The 21,684-nt window shown below is 35.2% G+C and overlaps 2 protein-coding genes across 8 annotated transcripts in view; one reads left to right on the forward strand and one right to left on the reverse strand.

The window, feature by feature from the left end:
* Window positions 1–695: 695 nt before the first annotated feature.
* LOC121734835 (probable N-acetyltransferase san) lies at window positions 696–2,834 on the forward strand. The gene is made up of 3 exons (XM_042125461.1): window positions 696–839; window positions 979–1,302; window positions 1,953–2,834. Exons 1-3 carry the CDS (start codon window positions 832–834, stop codon window positions 2,149–2,151), a joined length of 531 nt encoding a protein of 176 aa, XP_041981395.1. The 5' UTR covers window positions 696–831; the 3' UTR covers window positions 2,152–2,834.
* A 2,372-nt stretch (window positions 2,835–5,206) lies between these two features.
* Window positions 5,207–21,684, reverse strand: part of LOC121734649 (hormone-sensitive lipase) — a 32,709-nt gene continuing 16,231 nt past the window's right edge. For 4 of the 7 annotated variants that reach the window (XM_042125243.1, XM_042125242.1, XM_042125240.1 and 1 more), the window contains 13 exons: window positions 17,330–17,516; window positions 16,406–16,619; window positions 15,098–15,288; window positions 14,448–14,694; window positions 13,903–14,112; window positions 13,634–13,753; window positions 13,008–13,154; window positions 12,434–12,557; window positions 10,270–10,362; window positions 9,533–9,628; window positions 8,750–8,894; window positions 8,093–8,218; window positions 5,207–7,426 (listed from right to left, as the gene is read on the reverse strand). In XM_042125243.1, the coding sequence (XP_041981177.1) occupies window positions 7,343–7,426; window positions 8,093–8,218; window positions 8,750–8,894; window positions 9,533–9,628; window positions 10,270–10,362; window positions 12,434–12,557; window positions 13,008–13,154; window positions 13,634–13,753; window positions 13,903–14,112; window positions 14,448–14,694; window positions 15,098–15,288; window positions 16,406–16,619; window positions 17,330–17,516 (1,984 nt within the window). In that variant the 3' untranslated portion in view covers window positions 5,207–7,342. The remainder of the gene's footprint in view (window positions 7,427–8,092; window positions 8,219–8,749; window positions 8,895–9,532; window positions 9,629–10,269; window positions 10,363–12,433; window positions 12,558–13,007; window positions 13,155–13,633; window positions 13,754–13,902; window positions 14,113–14,447; window positions 14,695–15,097; window positions 15,289–16,405; window positions 16,620–17,329; window positions 17,517–21,684) is intronic. The other 3 variants (XM_042125244.1, XM_042125246.1, XM_042125245.1) reach the window with 3 other exon arrangements.

Consider the following 21,684-nt stretch of genomic DNA (forward strand, 5'->3'; position numbering starts at 1 on the left):
CATACATTCTGAATAGAAAATATTTGGTTTTATGAGTATTAATATTGTTTTATACAATCAATGATATTCTACTTATATAGATATGTTACGTCCATACTATTTGCCGGCTTAAATCTCTTCCGAACAATTTTCAAATTCAAAATTGCAGACGACAAATTTGACAGTTAAGTGAAACAAAAGATACGAAAACTATTTACATAAAAGAGACAGTTCTATTTTTAAACGTCGAATCGTATCGCTGTCTCTTTCTTCGCCTGAGCTATGACGAAAATTCGATTTTTCCAGATTGTTCGAAAAAATAGTTGAAAATGTAAATAATCGAGGTATTTATTGCAATCAAGACATGTGTTAAGAGATTCCATGTGTTTTGTTTACTTTCGAGTCATAATTGGTACATTTTCGAAACACGCACGACGTCATTTTCAATTTATTTAGGTAAGACAAGACGCGACACGTTCGTGACTGCGCTCTATGCAGACTAAACAACAGACGGCCCAATTGGGCCGTATTTGAATCTTCACAACGCGTGCGGTAGTAACATATCTGCTTTGAGTTTTTCATCATTGTATACAATGTGCAAACTGCAAAGTTGTAACTTGCAAACTGTTGGCAAACTGCCATGATCGCCGTTTTCTTTTTGACTAGTAAAAACCAAGCTTTTAAAAAAGAAAAATGTCAAATGGCAACACCATTTATAGCTGTCAAATAAAAATGGTCGTAAAATTTTAGGCCCTTCTTGTGCGATTATGGTAGATGGCGGGAGTGATCCCGTGTGATATAACTGTGAATTAGTTTTAGATTTTAGTGATAATTAAATAATAGTAACTAAAAATGACTAGGTAAATACATGTGCATTGAGTTCAAGACATGTCAAGTTCGCTTTACCGTTTTAACAAAGTGGTTTCGTTGCGATTGTTAATAAGGACGTTTGTCCATGATTGCTTGAATCTGTGTGTAAAAGAACATTTCCTATTCCAGAGCTAAAATAGAACTCGGCGACGTGACCCCGCATAATATAAAACAGCTAAAGAAACTAAACACCGTCGTGTTCCCAGTGTCTTACAATGACAAGTTCTACAAAGACGTATTGGAGGCTGGTGAGTTAGCGAAACTGGCCTATTACAATGATATCGTAGTGGGAGCGGTGTGCTGTAGAATAGACACATCAGATAACACGAGAAGATTGTATATCATGACTTTAGGGTGCCTGTATCCCTACAGAAGATTGGGCATAGGCAGCCTGATGGTTGAACATGTGCTCAAGTTTGTGGAACAAGACGGAAATTTCGATAGCATTTTCCTGTAAGTACCGCCTATTCTCATCATATTTGTTATCAAAGGAGTTTTTGGGCTATAATTACTTACTGTACCCACTTTTCCACCCACTTAATACCCTAAAAACAATATCATTATATTGTAACCTAAAGATGTATTTTGTTTATTTTATAAATGTATTATAAGGGTATTCTATCTAAAATTAAAAATGTTGCAATCAAGTTTTATGACTGTTTTTAACTTGTAACATAATAAACAGATGCATAAAGCAATTATATCTTATCTTGTTCAATTGTATAGCCTGTTTAATATTCAATGATCTGATGAATCACATTATTTTACAGTAGTATGGTTTTTATAAATCCAAATAACAATGATAGAGGTGTATAAAAAACTGATCAATGTAAATATTGAATGACTTTGTAATCTGTATGTAACATAAATTAAATGCCTATAATATTTTAAAGGAGCCCTTTTACACAGCACACATTTTTTTACTAGTAAGGTCAAGCACCTGTTAATTAAAATCTGTACTAATCATTATTTAATTGTAATTGTTTAGCATAAAGTTTTTGATTGTGTAAAGATTAAGTTTGTTCACCTGTAATATTATTGTTTGTTAGTTAAATTACAATTAAAATGAACAGTTGTGTTAATAAAATGTTTTTTATTTTCAGGCATGTACAAGTTAATAACGAGGGGGCAATAGATTTCTACAAAAAGTTTGGCTTTGAAATAGTTGAGACAAAAGAACATTACTACAAACGGATAGAGCCTGCCGACGCTCACGTACTACAGAAAACGATAAGACAACCTCAACCACTAAATCTAGTTAATGGGACCGTTCCTCATGCAAAAGTTAATGGACACGATTGAAAGTCACAAGCTAGCTAACTAACTGTGGAAGTGATAACCAAATTGAGTCACACATAGATACTGATTCTAAAAAGAAAATAATGTGAAACGGTAATGAAATAGGATTATGGTTGTGGACTTTTTGAGGCCATAATATAGGTGTACGACTGATAATTGTCTAATGTCAATGTTTTTATGTAATATACTGTTGGGATTACGCATGTTGTTGGACGTTGCAATTTGAATTGTGGTCTATTATACAAATGATGCAATACCAATACATTGTCTAGCATGTAACTGATAATTTTAATATCTGTATAAATAATACATTTAGGCGTTCTTTTAACTTCATGGCATAAATTCTGTCTGTTTTCTACTGTACTTGTGACATAATGTAAGGTTAATATAAGTATAGGTTTTCACAATATTTTGTTTAATACGAAGTGTACGTATCAACATAATATGACACCTCGCAATCATTTGGTGTATTGTTTTTAATTTTTCTGAGTTTTAAAGTGTTAATATTCTTCTGTCATTTCGTTTCATCTCATATAATAAATTCTTTGTTAATTTTTTAACAAATTTTATTTTCATCATAGTATGTACCTATAACATGTTACCAAAACTTCTTCATTTGAAAAAATTTCATTGGTCTCTGTTTTACTGGAACTTCTAATTCATGAAATAAAGATGATGAATTTTTATTTATATTTATTAATTCCTGGGTGTGGGTAAAGGAAATTTTATAATTAATGTGAAATGTTTATCACCACTGATAGGTCTCACATTAGTATTATTAGTAGCGGTAGCACAGAATATATAATTAGTACCTTACGGTACAGAAATTTCACTCCCGAGTTCAGGTATTATAAACACAAGCGTCTGGTCACCGGACTACAAGTCTCAATAGCTTTGTCCACACTGTGACTTTTTTTGTTCATCAAGGGCATGCGTTATAGCGCAGTCAACAGCGAACGTGAGGCATGCCAGCGAGGCATGCCCTCGGACCGTATCCAAAACTTCAAAAATGACAATATTGGCGTTGCTTTCCTTGACGCATTCAATTATTGAATCCGCCAATATGAAAGTTGATGACGAAAATTGAAGATGAAAGTGCACAGTGTGGACATAACTATTAGGCTGGCACTTTTGTATTTTGTGCACGACTCGAGCGCTCGCCGCCCGACCGTCGCGCCGTCGGCCGCCGCTCGATTGACAGCCCTGACAGATTGAAGCGAGACGGCAGACAGTTATTGTACTATGAACGCTAAACGCAATGCAAAAGGTTGAAATTAGGTTTAGGCTGTTTTCCAGAGTAGTAGGTAAATATCTCGGCGATTTCGCGCCGTTTGTATGGAAGTGGTAGTATCGGGTTTCCAGTGTTGCTATTTTTAAATAATACAACAGTAATACAACACAAAACATTTATTATAATTTTCGTGCATTAAATACTGTTACGCTTTTCAAAAGCTTTCAATTCACTATCACAGACTATAAAATTGCAATAAGAGAAGTACAATAACAAAATATAAAATTATTTATTACCCATTAGTTTTAAAGATGCGATGTCGCTAATGTTTTCGTTCTTTACAAACTATTTTCAGTTTTAACAGTAGCTGTAGGCTATTCTAATAAGAGTTCAGTCACAACTTTAGGAGCGCTAACATTGATGAACCCACATAATTTCAAAGACGAGTATATTATACTGCATTGCGACTCCTCATACTGATTTGTCAAAACATCTGTAGACACTGGTGGTATGCGATAACACGACCCCCGCGTTCCATTTAGCGTTAAAAACGATCAAAACGCTCAAAATGCTTCCTATTTTGAGCGTTTTGATCGTTTTTAACGCTAAATGGAACGCGGGGCATGTATAGAGTAGTGACCTCATATTCTAATCAGCAGGGCCATGACGTATCTTGCGACATTTACGCAACAGGCGATCCGGCTATACCAACCTCAACCTCCGCTTTGAAGTTTTTACCCCAAAAATATTTTAGTTACTGCCTGCGACACCAAGACCAAAACGCGTTTGTGGCCCGTATAAAAAAAGGTTTAGTACCAATGCACAATACGATTGTCAATCAAATTTCCGATAGAGAACAGATATAAGATACAATATCTTATAACTACTGCATTACATAACTGCTGTCAAGCGACTGTTGCATAGCTGTTGCAAGATATCATGTAATAATCCTGCAGGTTTATAGAATAAATATCTTGACGGGGTTATTGCTACATTTTTCATCCTCTAAACACAAGTTCTAACGCAGATGTTCCAAACAAAATATTGCAAACTTCTATTTATATTTTAACTAAATCAAAAATCACAACATGAAAAGGAACAAACAGTGAACTACTACATCTACAAAAATTAAATTAAATCTAATTAGTTATGATCATGATCATAACTAATTAGATTAAGACAATGATAATCTATTTCAATGTTTTTGTTAGTTAAAGTTAGTCCAAAAATTACAAAAGTAATTGTTAATTAAACATGACTCTAAATAGATTCTAGAATTAAATTAAAAGTCGCCTTTGGACTAAATTGACATATCTTAGTACAAGCTGTGGTATAAGTTTATACCACATAAATGTAAACGTGTTAAAAATCACAGCGTTTTAACAGTTAGGCTGCGTCCCCATCAGACACGGCGCGGCGCCGGCACCGTGTTACGACTTACGGCACGACGCCGCCACCGTGATACGGTACGACGCCGCACCCTGTCACGGTGCCGCGTACGGTGCGTCCCTATTCAGTCGATATTTGCGCTCGAACGAGAGTGCTTGTCTGGACAAACACTCGTTCGAGTGCCGTAACACGGTGCCGGCGCCGCGCCGTGTCTGATGGGGACGCAGCCTAAGGGCCGCGCCTCACCGGAACGGCAGCGGCGAAGCGAGCACTTTTAGTGTCATGTGATTTTAAACTTTATCTTCATTATTGTAATACATAGTATTGCTTCAGAAATCGCGGCCGCCTGCGGGCCACGAGCGGCCATAGACTTCTCAAGCGATACTATGTATTACAATAATGAAGATAAAGTTTAAAATCATATAATACTGAAAGTGCTCGCCTCGCCGCTGCCATTCCGGTGTAGCACGGCCCTAAGAACGTTTGTACATTATGTGATGCGATATACAGAAAACATTATACGTTGATTTTAAGCACTTATTTTACCTAAAGTGCACGAAAATGAGAAAGACAGATATGTGTTTTATACTAAAACACATCCCTGTCCTTGTCACATCTGTGTCTTATTGGGATGATATCCGATATCGTAATTCGTACCGCATAATGTGGAAAGGCGCCTTAGCTACACGCATTCGGAAGACAAAACTGTAACGATTTGCGACATTCTTCACATTAAGTCCAAGAGGCGTCCCAAGCTCCATTTAGAGTCTTTTTGCCGCCTCGTTTTAAGGAAACTACAAACACAAGTGCCAAAATTTCTATGTTATGTACGAGAACTACATATACATATAATAATAATAGGAGAGACCTAACCTAATAAAAAGAAAAAAAAGTCGCAGCGACAGTTTTGTCAGTAGTTTGCGCTCAGCCTAAGTAAAAAAGTGCAACTCTGTAAATGTAAATTAATCATTAAGCTGAATTTCATTTATTCAAAGTATATTCAAAGTATATTTAAATTAAAAACATTTAAAAACTAATTACTATTCTACCCTTCTTAACCTAAAAATGCATTAAAATATAAAATCATTATTCAAGCCAACATTTCAAATTCATAAGTTAATTGCAGATAAAAACAAATTTATAAATAATTATAATTATCATTATAAATGATACAAAACGCTCAGATTAAAATCCGTCGTAAGTATATTTAAATTGTGTGTAGATATAGTAAAAGATACGGACGAATATGGCAACACTAGATATAATAGACAATAGTTTTAATATTCTTTATAACTCGATATATTAATTGAGGCGGACTACTTTTCCAACTTGTAATATAATATCTACACATTAATTTATTTATATTCTATCTAATAAGCGTTGCGTTTAGATGTTATTATTATAAAATAATTTAGAAAATTTTGGACATACCATGTAATAAAATTTGCACAAACAGGATGGAATTACGCACGTAATGTTGCCAGTCAATTCAAATAACAATTAAATAGTGCATATTAAGTACCAATAAAATATTCTTTAAAATAGGTTTTGCGGACATTAATTAACCATCAGCAGCTTCAATGTTCCTGCTTTCTATTATTCTGTTTAGGATATATTAATAATTTAATTTAATTAGTGTCTTACGATCATAAAAGTTAGTAAAAAAACTTGATATTATGCAGAAACGAGGTTTTATTTTCAATGGTCCTACAAACAATATTGTTAAACATGGGTATTCACAAAATGAATTTTAATCACAGTGATGTCTTTTACTGTTTCATTATGTTGGAAATGTTCAGAAATAACGTTAACGTTAACAGTTGCAAATAATTTAAACCATTGAATGGGTGCCTGACGTTAATATTGTAATATTTAAAAGCTCTTGGTAGGTAAAGCTTGCAAATAATATCTACTGCACATTTTGGTAAGTAGGTAAGTACTATAAAATTATCATATTATATTTATAACATTTGAACAGTCTTTCGATTTATTTTTGAAATAATAAGTAAATCCAAAAGACTGTACATAAGTGTGGTTAACATAATGTTGTTTCTTATATATTTTATAAAGTAGATATTAATTAATAAAAATTACATATTTGGTATTTTTGATCGTGTCAATATCATGAATAATTATTATTTGCACTACAAATTAAAAAGACACCAAATATTTTCCATCGCACCATTAGTTAAAAATATTAAAGTATTTACAATATCAATATTTAAAATCCTTAATTCATTATAAATTTTATTTATTGAGAATATAATTCGTTATTTTATTTTTGCTTATAGCAACATCTCGACATCAATAAACTTTGAACACATAATAATAAATCCCTAATACAATATTAAGTTGTGATGCTAAAATAATTATATTTTTTCTTGATGATTTAATGAAGTTGCTGTGGTATGGCAACTCTAAGTCAAGTGTTACCATAGACAAAAATAAATTACACTTTACTTTTTTAGACAACATAAACAGGCAAATGAAATATACTTTTTACATTTTAATTGTTAGTTATAATACAGGCACAGCATACTAAAGCCCTACATATCTATAAATGACACGACATGCTCATAATTTTGTAGTGTCTAAGTCGAACAACTGTTTTATTCTCTCAACGCACAACTTTGATCCTTCATTCGCTTCATTGGCCATCTAAAAACAACATAAAATCATTAAGTATTAATGAAAGTTATAATAATAACTAGCTGTCCAGGTGAACTTCGTGTCACTTTAAAACCTTCCCTGGACTTCTACGAATATTTTAAGACTAAAATTAGCCCAATCTGTTCAGCCGTTTTTGCGTTACTAACACAATTGAAAATCCATTTTTATATATATATAGATAATTATTAAGGGGATGTAAGCTCAAAATCATTGTAACTAACAGCAGCATGAACTTAAAACAATATTATCACATTGATATGTGAGTGTAACAAGACAAAGTTAAAATAATTTAGGATGTGTATGAGTCCCCTGTATATACTATAGAGTTCCCTGTGTGTGAAAGTAACGCTGAAATAGTAACTTTTTAAAATCCTTGTGTAGGCGAATGACTGACGCTGGGGCTCTTGACTGTACAAATTATAAAAAAAGGACATTGTTTCAGCGCTGCTACTTTCATGGTGAACTCTGTGTGAGGGACACATACACACCCTAAAGTATTCTTATCATTTTGTTGTTTTACCCTGTGCTTATACCGTGAAGTATACCCTAAGGGGGGGGGCAGAGTTTGTACATAGGGATGGCAATTTAAAGTGGCCTGTACTCATAAAAATATTCATCCGGCCCTGCCAAAGGCTAATAAACAAGTATACTCACAAGAGAAAAGTTGAGGAATCCATGCGGTAGTCCCTCTAATACATCTATGCCCACCGTGTTGCCAAGACCCTTCAGTTTCTTGGCGAACATGACGCAGTCGTCGAGACACGGGTCCAAGTGTACCGTCTGGAATGAAAACAGTTTTGATAACTTATCTAATATATAAAAATACGTCGGGGTTTCCTTCCGGACGCTATAACTCCGCGCACGAAACGATTTCCACGGTTTTGCATTCGTTGGAAAGGTCTTGGGCTCCGTGAGGTCAATAGAAAAAAAAAAAACAGAAAAAACTTCAAGAGAAAAGCAGGAAAACAGGGAAAATCACTTTACGGCAAAACAACTTTTGCCGGGACAGCTAGTGTATTATATTTCAATAATACATGTCTAGTCTCTGATAATACTCTTCAATGGTCACGTGTAGCGCCATGACACGGAAAAAATCTAAAAGCGATCACTTATTATTTAATAAAGCATTTATGCACAAAGCCTAGTCGATTTGGAAGGAATTTTGTACGTAATATACGTCGAGCCCTCAGACAAAAGTTAATTTACGTTTACTATTACGAGTAAAATGTACGCTTTCCATAAGTTAACAAATTTCTGCTCGACCGAAGTTGCAAAATAATAGCAATAATTATAATAATTAACACAACTCACCAATATCCTAACAGGCGGGAATCGCTTGAGCAACTCATCGTCGGCGTAGTACGGCGAGAGGAAGGGATCTCGCGGCACGGAGAATATGAACTCGTCGGACGGACTGCGGGCGATCAACGCGTCGAGATTCGTACGCGCCGCCAACCTGGAGTCACAGAAAATACGTCGTCACTGTGGTCCATATTAATGTACTCCCATACTCAAGTTATGATTCATAACAGTTAGGCTTATATTAATATACTCAATACCAATATTGCGTCTCAAGAATCATAAGATATTCTTTGGCGTACCAAAAAGTCAAGAGCGAGTACTAGGCGACACTGCTCTGCAGCCACGCGACATGTCACGGCAAAAAAAAAAAAAAAAAAAACTCGCACTACGCGACAACGGAACTACAACGATGCGGCACTCCGCGTCACTCCGCTAGAGCATAGTTACGCCTATTGACGATATTAATTTACATAAAAGCGCGGCAAAATATGTGATAATAATATAATGTGTTAGCCGTACGAGAATATTTTTTTTATTTATTTATTAAAAACTTTACACAGGCCCGTCCCACTCGCGAGTGTAGGCATCGAACTGTAAGTACAACCGCACCACCACATTATGGAATACGATTCATTCGATTTTTATCGAGTTTTTTCTAACGTTTAAGACATGGTCAAAACCATCGTATACATTGTGTAAATATTTTTATAAGTAGAGTGGTAAAAATGAATTTAAGCGTAGTTTCACAATATGACGTCACAACAAAATTTTATAACCTCAAATCATACTCACTCATCTCTCGTAGGCCCCGCGATGTCATTAGAACCGGTGATATACGCCAGCCGAGACGACATAGCGCCCATTATACCTGTCGCCGCCTCGCTTATACTACAGGGAATAGAAAGAGATGACAATATACTGGCACAAACATGAAGGCGTGAGACAAAAAACACAAAACACAGAAAACACATCAAGCGAGAACTGTTGAACCGTCCTATCTCTTTCTAACACATGTAATAAGTGGATTACATTTAGAATTATTTAAATTTAATTTGGAAACGTTAGTTCAAATATTTAAATGAAATACATAGAACGGTTTAATAGTGTATTATGATATGAAAACAATAATGAAACGGTTTAATAGTGTATTATGATATGAAAACAATCAAGAAGACACATAATAAGATTCTGTTTTGAGTTTACATTAACAACAGTATTCAGATTTTTACAACCATTCGTAGAATGTATTGTTTTTGCTAAGAGTATAACATTCGGATAGTTTTACAAGAAACTTACAAAAGTATGCAATTTCTGAAGAAACTTTTTATAAAGACACGATATTATTTTTTTGGTAACTTCTAAAATCCTAGAGACTCGACAGAAAATACATTTTCTGTCGAGTTGTTTAAGTGCAAATTCAACGAAACGAAACCCCGTTTCAATTCTTATTTCATTATAAAGCGATATTCATGCAGATTTCCATCTACGTATATTAAATATTTTAGTTTAAACTTCGCAACGATAATTACCGTGTTTTAATTTTTTTCTTATCTTTTTGGTCGGAATCTATAATAAGCGGTGGCTCTCCGACCAACGTACTTGAGTTTTCCGAATCTGGTTCTCTGTAATAGACATAATTTTAGAAACTACAATAAAAAAATAAAAATAAATACTACAACACGCATCATGCTATAGCAAAATCAAGTGCGCCGGGCATTGCAACTCAACAATAATTACAGTCGTGGCTACTTTCGATTTCATTTCATTAGGAACGCAAAGAAATTTTGTTTTCTGTTCTATATTTAAATATAAGAATCAATTTTAAACTTTAAAAATAATTAATTATGACTATGGGTTTTTCAAAAAACGTAGAAACTAGGAAATGTATAGTCCGTCAAGAAAGTGAAGAAATTAAAAAGTGGCAACATCGTAGTGTTTCCCTTTCAAATCAATTTAAGAAAAAAGGGATGACACTACGATGTTGCCACTTTTTAATTTCTTCACTTTCTTGACAGACTTTATAATGAAACATGGGCGTATTCGACCAAACGAGAGTAAAATTTTACTCGAGTATAACTGTTTCCTAATCTAAGAGTAAGCTGGTTTTGCGTTTTTTCAACTTGTAATCCAAGAATAAGGTTATTACATGGGAGTAAATATTTACACGGGCTATTTTGGTGGAGTAAATATTAAACTGAGAATAGTTGCACGACAGGGTGTCAACTGTCACGGTCGGTGTCATTGTCAACTATAATTGTCATTTTATTTCATACTCTTCGAGTAACTTGGTAAAACGCAAACGAAGATATCCTGGAGTAAATTGAAAGAGTAAAATTATTCTCAGTATAGTCACACTCGTGTAACTTCAAGTTTGGTCGAATCGCGCCTAAATCATCACAACAATTTAGCACCGCACCACTTAAACCCACTTGCGTCGTTCTAAATCCTTACTAATATTGTAAATGTGAGTGTGTCTGTCTGTCTGTCTGTCACCTCTTCACGCCCAAACCGCAAAACCGATTTTGCTGTTTGGAATGGAGATACTTTAAGTCCCGGAAAGGACACACAAGGATACTTTTTATCCGAAAAAAATGTACGGTTCCCGATAAACGAATTACAGATAATCTTCTCTTTCACAAAATATATAAAGAACGAATGTGATAACATGTTAAACACAAGTGGGCTTTACAAGCTTCGCTAATCACACAGTGTATCACAAGGTGTTTCGATTTGCAGACACAAAAGTTAACATACAAAAAAAACAGTGAAAATTTCAGTGTATATTCTGTAAAAAATATAAATCTTTGTCTTTATAGACTTCGTTTATATTTCATTGTCGACGTATAAGTAAATGCGTGTGCGTACGCAAAACATATTGTGTGCGTACGCAAAATGCGTGCATGGTGTAAAATGTTGTCTTTATTACGCTTAGTTAGTATTGAATTGTTGCAAGTTCAGCTCAACGTATACGTCAGTGCGTGTGTGCACGCAAAGTGCGTGCAAATGCTTGCGTCAACACTTTTATAAAAATGTTAATGAATTTATATGTTAATGCATTATTTATGAAAGATGCGTATCATAATTACCTATTAATATTTACATATAGTTTTCGTTTTATCGATAAATAATTTTTTCATGGAAATAATTGCATGTTTTATAAAGGCTGCGGCAATATAAATTTGCTGTAGGCGCCTTAACCTTACTTGTGCTTTGTGTTTATTTCAAAAGAGTTATAGTGTAGCGTGCACACTCATTTTAGCTCAAACCACAGAACAAAATGCGAGCGTGGTAGCACAACCGTACGCGAGCGTGTCAACCGTTCATAGAGACAGGGACTGAAACAGTAACTTAGAGAAGCAATAACATATAAAATAGGACAAAGATCACACCATCAAATTATATTTTGTAGCGACAGGTTAACGAATGAATACTCCACGCCAGGAATATAGACAGCTTATATGAGAATATAGTTTATAGTTATATGTTATAACCAATTCAGCTATCTCAACATCGCGTTTATAGAAATGTTCTATTGACGAAGTTACAAGAAAAACGGGAGAGTTCTTTTGATCAACGATTATTCGGTTAGCGTAATCAATTAAATACGAATATTTAATTGATTATGCTAAAACTTTTTAGTTTTGTCTCAGTCCCCGTCTCTAATTGCGCACACACGGCGGCACGGGACGGTACCTGGCGTGCGCGGGCCTAACGACGGGGTACCGTCGCCCATCCGAGTCGGTGTCACTGTCGAAAACGTACCGCTCTAGGAAATCTGATACGTACTGTTGCGATCTGTCCTCGGTAGGCGTTATATCTGCAACAAATTATTCCAATTAATTGTTATGGACGATGTTGCAAGGATATATTTTTGGAGCTAACGTCGCTTGTAGAGTGCCAAACCGCCAAACATACCTGTGTCTCGTCATTGGCCGTGTTCATCGGCGTAATTTTTGATGCATGCGCTTTGATGCAACGTTTCATTGCGCATGTCAAAATTTTATCACGTCAGGGCAACGCCCCAAACCTGTTGTTTATATTCTGTTACCTGCCGGCTGCCAAGCTGTAAAGCTCCTTTTTTGTTGTGCTGCCATAGCATGACATGATTTTAACATGCGCCAAATATTGTGCGCGCTTGGCACTATGAATTACACCGACGAACACGGCCCATATCACGTCATGGCAATGCCAACGAACACCTTGATAGGTAACCAAATATTAACAACTAGATCCTGGCGTCCGCGTTAGGTAGCGGAGCCCTACCCACCTGTGGGCGTGTGCTCGGTGCGCAGCGAGGCGCTGGCGGTGGTGTCGCCGGAGCGGCGGCGCTCGCTGCCCGACACCACCGCTTGCAGCTCCAACAGATCAGACGGGGACACCTCCTCGAACGACGACGGACTTTCGCTTATTGCTTCTGAAAAAACAAGGGTAAGTTTAGATATAGGGATACAAAAACAAAATTTAAAACATGCCCAAAACAAAAATAAATCCGAAACCAAAATTGCGGTATATATTATTGTTGAAATGATGTGAGTTGTTGTCTTTATTGTGTTTAGTTCGTATTGGATTAATGTCGGAAATGTATATGCATGGACGTATACGACGTACGCATTTAGCGTATGCGCACGCTGGCCGCGGCCATACCGACTGTATGAGCGCCGCAGACTCGATCGCACAAAAATCTGTCGTCTGCGATCTCCCTAATACACAATAATTGAGTTGTGAATTTATTTAACCTAAACAAGATGTGATTCATTTTTTTCATTGTCTTTCTTTACTTTACGATGAAAAAAGTGTAATTTACATTGGTTTTAGAGAAACACTTGTATCTTCACAGAACGTGATAATATTTTTCAAGCACTTTCGCTAAAAAAGAGACGTGACTGTACTAACCTTGTGACGGGCTAACTTTTAGAAACCCGTTCCCTTCGATTGGTGTGGTAGCGTTGGACGATGTTAGTTCTTTGTTGGATTTCTTATCATCGTTGCCTTTGCCGTTTGGACTGGCGTACGCTGAAAAAAAGATTAAAAACTTTAATACAACGTGTGTCTCAGTCTATCTAAAATAATTAGCAGCCTCGCTGCGTTAACTTATAGCTTACCTTTGAGCGTACAACTCGTTACGAGGTAGCTTGTAAACTACCCGGGAGACTTTGACCTACCTTTGAGACACCGCATCATGAAGCCAAAAGGTAGCAGCGGGTCCATGAGACACAGCAGCCTCGCCGGGCTCGGTATGAAGGATATCAGCAGCGGCGCGTACGCCATGAACAGCCCGTCGGGCGGACGCAGGTCTGACGTCAGTATCTTGAGCGTGCAGCCCGCTATGAGGTTTGCGCCCGCAGAATCGCCGGCGAAGACGATGCGTTTACCTGAAAAGGACAATTTGTTATAACACGAAAAGGTACATCAGTTTTAATGATGCTTAATTTAATATTGTTTATAAAATCTTTCAATTAAAACCTACGATATTAATAACAAATTTGTAACACGAATAGATGTTCTGTATAATACGAAACTTTTGGGGATAAACGAAAAGAATAGGACAACAAACAACTGAAATACAACCTAGATACAGATAACTAGATATTCGTCGACTCGCTGCGTTACTGTGACGAAAAATATAGCGACAAATCATTGAATATTGTAATGATTTTTTACTTACTCAGCTATCTCTATTACATTATCACCTTCTTCTTCAACTTACCAGTAGTCCCGATGAGTTTAAAGTTGTTAACCATCCAGCAATAGGCGTAGTACACCTCCTCTAGTGCCCTAGGGAAAGGCGCTTGTGGGGCCAAACTGTAGTCGATTGATAATATCGGCATGTTTAGTTTGGAAGCCCAGTCCCGTAAATACGTTTCGTGGGATTTGGAGCTCTGAGCGACGAAGCCGCCGCCATGACAGTGGAATAGCACGCCATCTGACGGCGGGAGACTTGAAGAATCGTCGTTCTGAAATTAAATTAAATGTCATCAGGTGTCAGTTGACAGTTATTTTTATTTATCTAAGAGTCAGCTGCTGCGCAAGAGATTTAAAATTTTATGTTTTTATATCAGGTAATAAGATTAACGATTCATTGCAACAGCAGTGCAGCTCGAAATTAATACTTTTCATTTACTTACATAAATAAAATATAATAATAATTATTATCTTCTACTGTAGTGAACAAAATTCTTGTGTAAAGTAAAGAGAATTTTATTATGCTTCTTGGCAACGGCTGTATTCCACAAAATTTTGTACGTATCGTAGGTCTTGTCTTTGAGAAACCATAGCTTAGTCCATTTTGCCCCGTTTTAAGCTCCAAGCAAAGCTCGGTCTCATAAGTTAGTTGGTAACGTATTTATAAGTACTTACCATCCCTTCCCTCTTACTAGCGCTAATCAGTGTAACATTCAGCCCCTGTAATCCAATATGTACTGTCGGCGGCAGCACTGTTAGCTCAGCACCGCTATTGGTGACCATGTGTATGGGCTCGGGCGGTATAGTGATTAACTTGTTCACAGCGACAGTAGATGACATTATGCTTGGTACCCTCTTCATTATTTCTGGAAAATACACGATAAGATGTGGTTAGAAAACCACAAGAAAATTTTGAGTGACTCAAAACGCGAACTTAGGTGAATCAGCGTTTTGAGAGTTGGCGATATAAACAATGTAATAGAGCAAACTATATAATTTTGATTTCATATTATGCAGTGCCGTAAATAGCCTTTTTTGCGTCCTGTGCGAGCTTCTATAAAAACGCCCTTTTTTAAATATTATAGGTAAAGAGAGCAACGCTATGTTTAGGCCTATTTTTGTCTATCCAGGGTGATAAAAAAATCTCCTAGTGCTCCAATTATAATTAAAGCACTAGAAGCGCAGCGGGAACTTATCGGGAGAAAACAGAAAAAACAAAAGTCCTGCCTGGTCAATCTTGCGCCCCCCAGAGTCTACGCCCTGTGCCTGGGCACCGCTGGCACTGCCCTGTTTACGGCACTGATATTATGTAAAAGAATAAACCAGGACTAAATTTTGAGACATAACAAGAACAGAGCAAACATAACAATAATATGAATGTTATAATAAATTATAAATATTTGTAATGTAAAATATGTTTTAATTGTTGTTAATCTCACCATGAACATTGGACCTTGTGTGATGTGACTACTGAGTCACTTGTGAGTTGTGACACATATAGGTATAAAATACAATGTTCATATTTTGTATCGTTTGAAACATGATATAACACATAACATCTATCTTCACAATAACAGTCACCAGCAATATTTCCGGATCAATACGACTTGCAAACCTTCAATTAGAGAGCGTATTCCCTCTTGAAAGACCGATAACGTACCGGCAGCTCTTCTAATGTTGCGAGTGTCCACGGGCATCAGGTGACCTGTTTGCTCGTTTGCCCCCTTATCCATACTAATATTATAAATGCGAAAGTGTGTTTGTCTGTATGCCCATCTGTCCGTCTGTCTGTCTGTCTATTACCTCTTCACACTCAAACCGCTGAACCGATTTTTCTGAAAGGCATGGACATACTTTGAGTCCCGAGAAAGGACACATGATAGTTTTTATTCCGGAAAAATGTACGGTTCCCGCGCGATAATTAATTTTGGCGCTACGGAGTTGCTGGCGTCATCTAGTTATGTATTAATAAAAAAAACTTACCACTCTCAGCCAGAAACCAGAACGCCTTACAAAATTCCACGCTAGCCGAGTGCGAGATGTTCACAATGCGGCGTGCTCTCATCTCTGGGTCAATAAGGTATTGGCCCCCGGTCCACACTGAGCTGATGAGGTTCCCGTGGCTGTAGTAGGCCTCGGAGAAGCCGGCCATGCATATGGATATGCCTTTGAGTATACCTCGCATTGAGGGTAGGAACTGAAAAGAAGAGAGAGAGCTCTTAAAAGTAAAAAGCAAATTAAGCAATTTGCTGGAAATAAAAGTATTCTTATTCTTATTATTAAATATTTAGGGGATTAAAATGGCCGCTTTTGGCAATTTAAATAATGTTATGAAAACCTATTTTTTTATCATAAAGTATAGCCCCCGCAAAACTTTAAGCCCGATGGTGAGGGAAGGTGTAAATTGTAATGTTAAATTTTTAGGTTTCTTTGGTATTAGTAGGAGTGCGCGGGGTGGGCCTGCGCGCGTTTCTATTGGTAAATCGTGATTATACAACCTCAATATTTAATATCAGTAAATAATATGAAATATACTATGCTTAGGGCCTGTTTCACCGCTTCCTGATAAGGCTATCCACCACTTAATTTGACAGATGGAGTATGGAAAATCTGTCAAACAACCCGAAATGCCCGTAGGTGCACCTTATCAGGAAGCGGTGAAACAGGCCATTAATGTAAAAAATTCGCTATAAAATTTATAAAATTGAAAAATGTGATGTCACAAAACTAAGACCTCCCCTTAAGGTGCGACTTACTTGATGGATGAACCTCAATGGTAAGTATTGTATGTTATTGTGAGATATAAGATATAGCAATATTCACTTATTGGCCCTTCTAGAAGTACAATTTCTGAGCGACCTTATTGCTATCCCATTCATTTTTTTAAGTTCGAATTTGGTCTCATACCTGGAACCCCAAGCACCTTCCATAGAAGCAGTACTGGTTGATAGTGTCTGCCTGCGAGAACAGCTCTTCTGGTGAATGGGGCTCCGTTGGGAAGAGCTCCCCGGGAGCACCCCACGATAGCAGCGTCTGGAGGTGATGAAGACACGTGCCCAGGGATGCCAGGAGCTGGCTACAGGATTCCACCTCCCTGGTGACAAATATTAATATTAAACACTTATCTTCTTCTGTATGAATAAAATTGAATTTCAACTTTGTAAGTCTCGCTAAAACAAATCTTAGTCTTGAAATATTTGTGAAAGTCCAGGGAAGGTTTATATGGTGAGGAATTTAGAATTTAAGTTATAGGGAGTTCACGGGTCATCCAGTAATGTTATAAAGGATAAAATTGTGACTGTGTTACTTGTTAAGGCAAAGACTACTGAATGGATACTGTTTAAAGGTATTTGGGACTTTATAGACTAAAAAGAAAAAAATACATTTAGGTCATGTATTATTTTTGGGATAAAAGAATACATACTTAATTACTTTGTCATTATAATCATTTAATCACAAATTTGAATTAATTTTGGACAAAAAATTCCCATTTTTATTATTTTTATTTCTTATAATTCTTTTATAAATAAATCTTATCTTTTTTATTTTTAATTTATAATTATACTTTTTCATATGTACATAATTACAGAAAAGCTTATCAATTCAACCGCAATTTGTACCTTTTAATGCAATTACAGCCAATAATCGCAAAATCGATAAGCATTAGGTTGTGTTGCCACATAATAAATGAAAATAGGTCAGATCTCACTAGGGTTGCCAACTCTGCCCTGATACCAGAAAAGACCGCTACGTGAAAAATACGTTATTTTTATTTTTTTATGTGTAAACTAAGCAGATTGTCAGCTTTCTGGTTCTATTTGACTTATATTTTTAAGTTTATTAGTTTCTGAGATAAGTTGCCGCTATAAGACCCCTTTTTTCAGTTTTTAGAGATGGCCATAAGATAAAAAGCCGCTAAACTAAATTGTTAAGCTATAAACATGTTATAATATCTTAACTGATGTTTATGTTAGTAAGAATTGAAAACATGGTTGGGGAACTACTACAGAAGAATGCCGTGAAATGGTCATGATAAGTATAAAAACCGTTATTTAACTATAACGACCTTAATACGTAGCAAATTTTTGCCCAGAACCATTTCCATTATAAGCAATAAAACGGCTAAATTATCGTCATACACTAGAACCACGTTATGATATCTAAACTGTTTTTAAGCGTTGTAGAATATTAATAAATCAAACTAAAAAACTACACTACAAAACTATGACCGTCATTTAACTTAGGATATTATTTAAATATTTGCATGATGGCATTTTATAAACGCGGTTTAATTAAAAAACTAAACAAAAAGACCGCTATTTAACACACTACAGGAGGGCTCCATTGAGAAGATACCTGCCAAGTGATATAAACGTAAAAATGATGCACGAAAATTTTTTAGAGAAAAATCCTATTCAACAGATGTCTTACGATTTATATAGAAAACATTTAGGGTCTTTAAACATATCGTTTGCTAGACTTGGCAATGAAGAGTGTGAGATCTGCGAAGCTCACCGTATTCATTCTGACAGCGAATGTCATGACAAAGATATTTTACCTACCTACTGATTGCCAAGTCTGCAATGATTATTTAAACCACAAAATGCGAGCAAAAAAAGCTAGGATGTTATACAGTAAACATAAGAACAGCAAAAATGAATCGCACTTATATTTCAGTACAGATCTTGAGAAAATAATTATGTTGCCGAGACTAGACACTTTTAAAGAAGTCATATTTTGTCAGCGCTTAGTAGCTTACAACCAAACATTTGCATCACTAGGGAAATCCAATGATAAGAAACCCTTAGCGTTTGTATGGCACGAAGCTATAGCTGGAAGGAAGCAGAATGATATCATCAGTGCGTTTAAAGCTTTTTTCAATAAATATCGTGATACCAAATATTTTGATTTGTGGCTTGACAATTGTTCGGCACAAAATAAAAATTGGCTCCTCTATTTCTTTTTGGTTCATCTCATTAACTCGGATGAAATAAGCGCTAACAAAATAATATTGAATTATTTCGAAAAAGGGCATACGTATATGAGCTGTGATCATTTTCATCACCAAGTAGAACTCTCCATGAAGAAGTCAGGCAAACTCTATGACTTTCAAGATTTTGTTGATTGTGTCGAAAAAGCAAATTCTGGAAAGGTAGCTGTGAAAGAGATGCAATTAGGAGATTTTATCGATATATCTGACTATACTTCTAATCGAAGAATTCAAACTTCAACACCAAGAGTGTACATGAAAAATATCGTTCAAGTTAGTTTTGAACGAAAAAGCTACAAATATGTTTTACAAATCGGATTTTGACGGCGATTATACTGAAGTTTGTTTTTTAAAAGATACTTACCTTAAACCAAAAAAATGGATCTGTTCCCGAGGTGCTGACTCCTAGAGAAAGTGCGAGAGGAATATCAGAAACAAGAAAATTGAATATTTTAACCAAGTTAACCAAACTTATGCCTTCTCATAAACTTACATTCTGGAAAAGAATACCAACTAATAATATAAATAACGAAGAGACTGATTAATGATTAGGTTTTAATATATCTACTTTTTGATCTCTCATAGAAGTAATGTTTTTGATCTCATTACAATTAAGTTTTTGATAAATATTTGATAATTATATTTTATTTTGGATGTGTAATATTTTTTAAGTTACTTTTTTATAATTTTCATATGTTTAGTTATGGTACTGTACTAGAAATTATTAGGACAGAAGTCAGTAAGAATTCTATTGATTGTTATGATGTTTACGTAACGTCGTTTACAATTTATTACCAAATAATAAATTAAGCATTTAAGTTTCTTTCACAAATAAACAATTTGTTTTGATATTATGGTTTTATTTCTGCTCAAATTTAATTTTTTTTGCTGTTGCATTTTTGATCTAATGGTCTTTTCAGCTAATGACTAGAATTATTTGAAGTGGAATACTTAGTTAAAATACAGTTATTAAGTGGGTAGTGCATTTAACTGCTTTCTTTTTTAGTATTATACTGATAACTTTTAAACCAATTTTGATTAAACTAATCAAAAATGCCGTTGACGTCACATAATGGCGTTTTTAGATTGATGAATCTGTTTCTTCTCAGTTACGTAATAATCTATAAAGCAGTTAGGCGACATAGCGGCATTTTTTCGTATGATTCATGTAAAAAATAGATATATCAAAATTTAAAGACAAAAATCATACGCTAAATGGCAGTTACCATCGAGGTAACTGCGTTTTAACCTAGCAGCGTGAATAAAAAAGTTATTTACGGGCTAAGCTAAACCAGAAATATGTATTTTAAATTACCTTACAAACATATTAAATAGAAAAGGAGAACATGAAAATATTCTACGTAACGTCACTTATTTTAATCAATAATTAAATCTTAACTAATCATAATACTTTTCAAGAAATCTGTTTTCCCGCTATTTTTGTCAATTACCAAAAGTTGCGTTTTGCACGTAGCGGTCTTTTCTGGTATCAGGGCAGCTGTACTATACTACTGTATTAAAACAGTTAACATTATACGTTTTAATTTTCAAAAAAATTACTTACAATTTACAAGAGACCATTATTTTATTTAATTGATTACAGAATCGATATGCTTATTATCCCTTAATTAGTTAAAAATAGCAGCTCAGCTTAGTAAGAATGTAAGTACTCAGAAATTCATTATAAATTTAGGTATAATAATTGTAGTAAGAGGAGCTTAAATAAATATTAAATACCATTCGTTTCTAACAATGTTTTATATTCTTGTCAAACCATAATATTACGCTTTTTAAAAAAAGTTGGCAACCCTAGATCCCACTACAAGTGACAATTCTGTGGAGAATATTATTTCAATTGATCTCTGGCACACGTTCAACGTTTATTATTATCTCTTTTTCATTGTTTAATGGTCTTTTGATTTACGATAACTTTTTAGAAGAATAACGACAAGTAAAGTATATTCTGGGAGCATAATAGATTTTGACATAAAAGTTTAGAAAATGGATGAGATTTGAAAAAACGCGTCGCTTGTTGACATGGCCTTTGAGATGATAAAATATGTATGGGATTTGTCATTCCATACATTTTTATTTCTAACTTCGACGTACTTAAAAATTATCGAAAGCCCGTCGACTAATTACTTAGGGGGCTTAGCATATACTTTATTTTTTTTGTATAGAATCGTAAATGCAAATTAATTGAATTGACATGACACGTACGCTTAAATCAATTCCGATCAATTCTATACAATATTTTTGATCGGCGATTCTG

The sequence above is a fragment of the Aricia agestis genome, chromosome 16, assembly GCF_905147365.1.
Source record: "Aricia agestis chromosome 16, ilAriAges1.1, whole genome shotgun sequence".
NCBI lineage: Eukaryota > Metazoa > Arthropoda > Insecta > Lepidoptera > Lycaenidae > Aricia > Aricia agestis.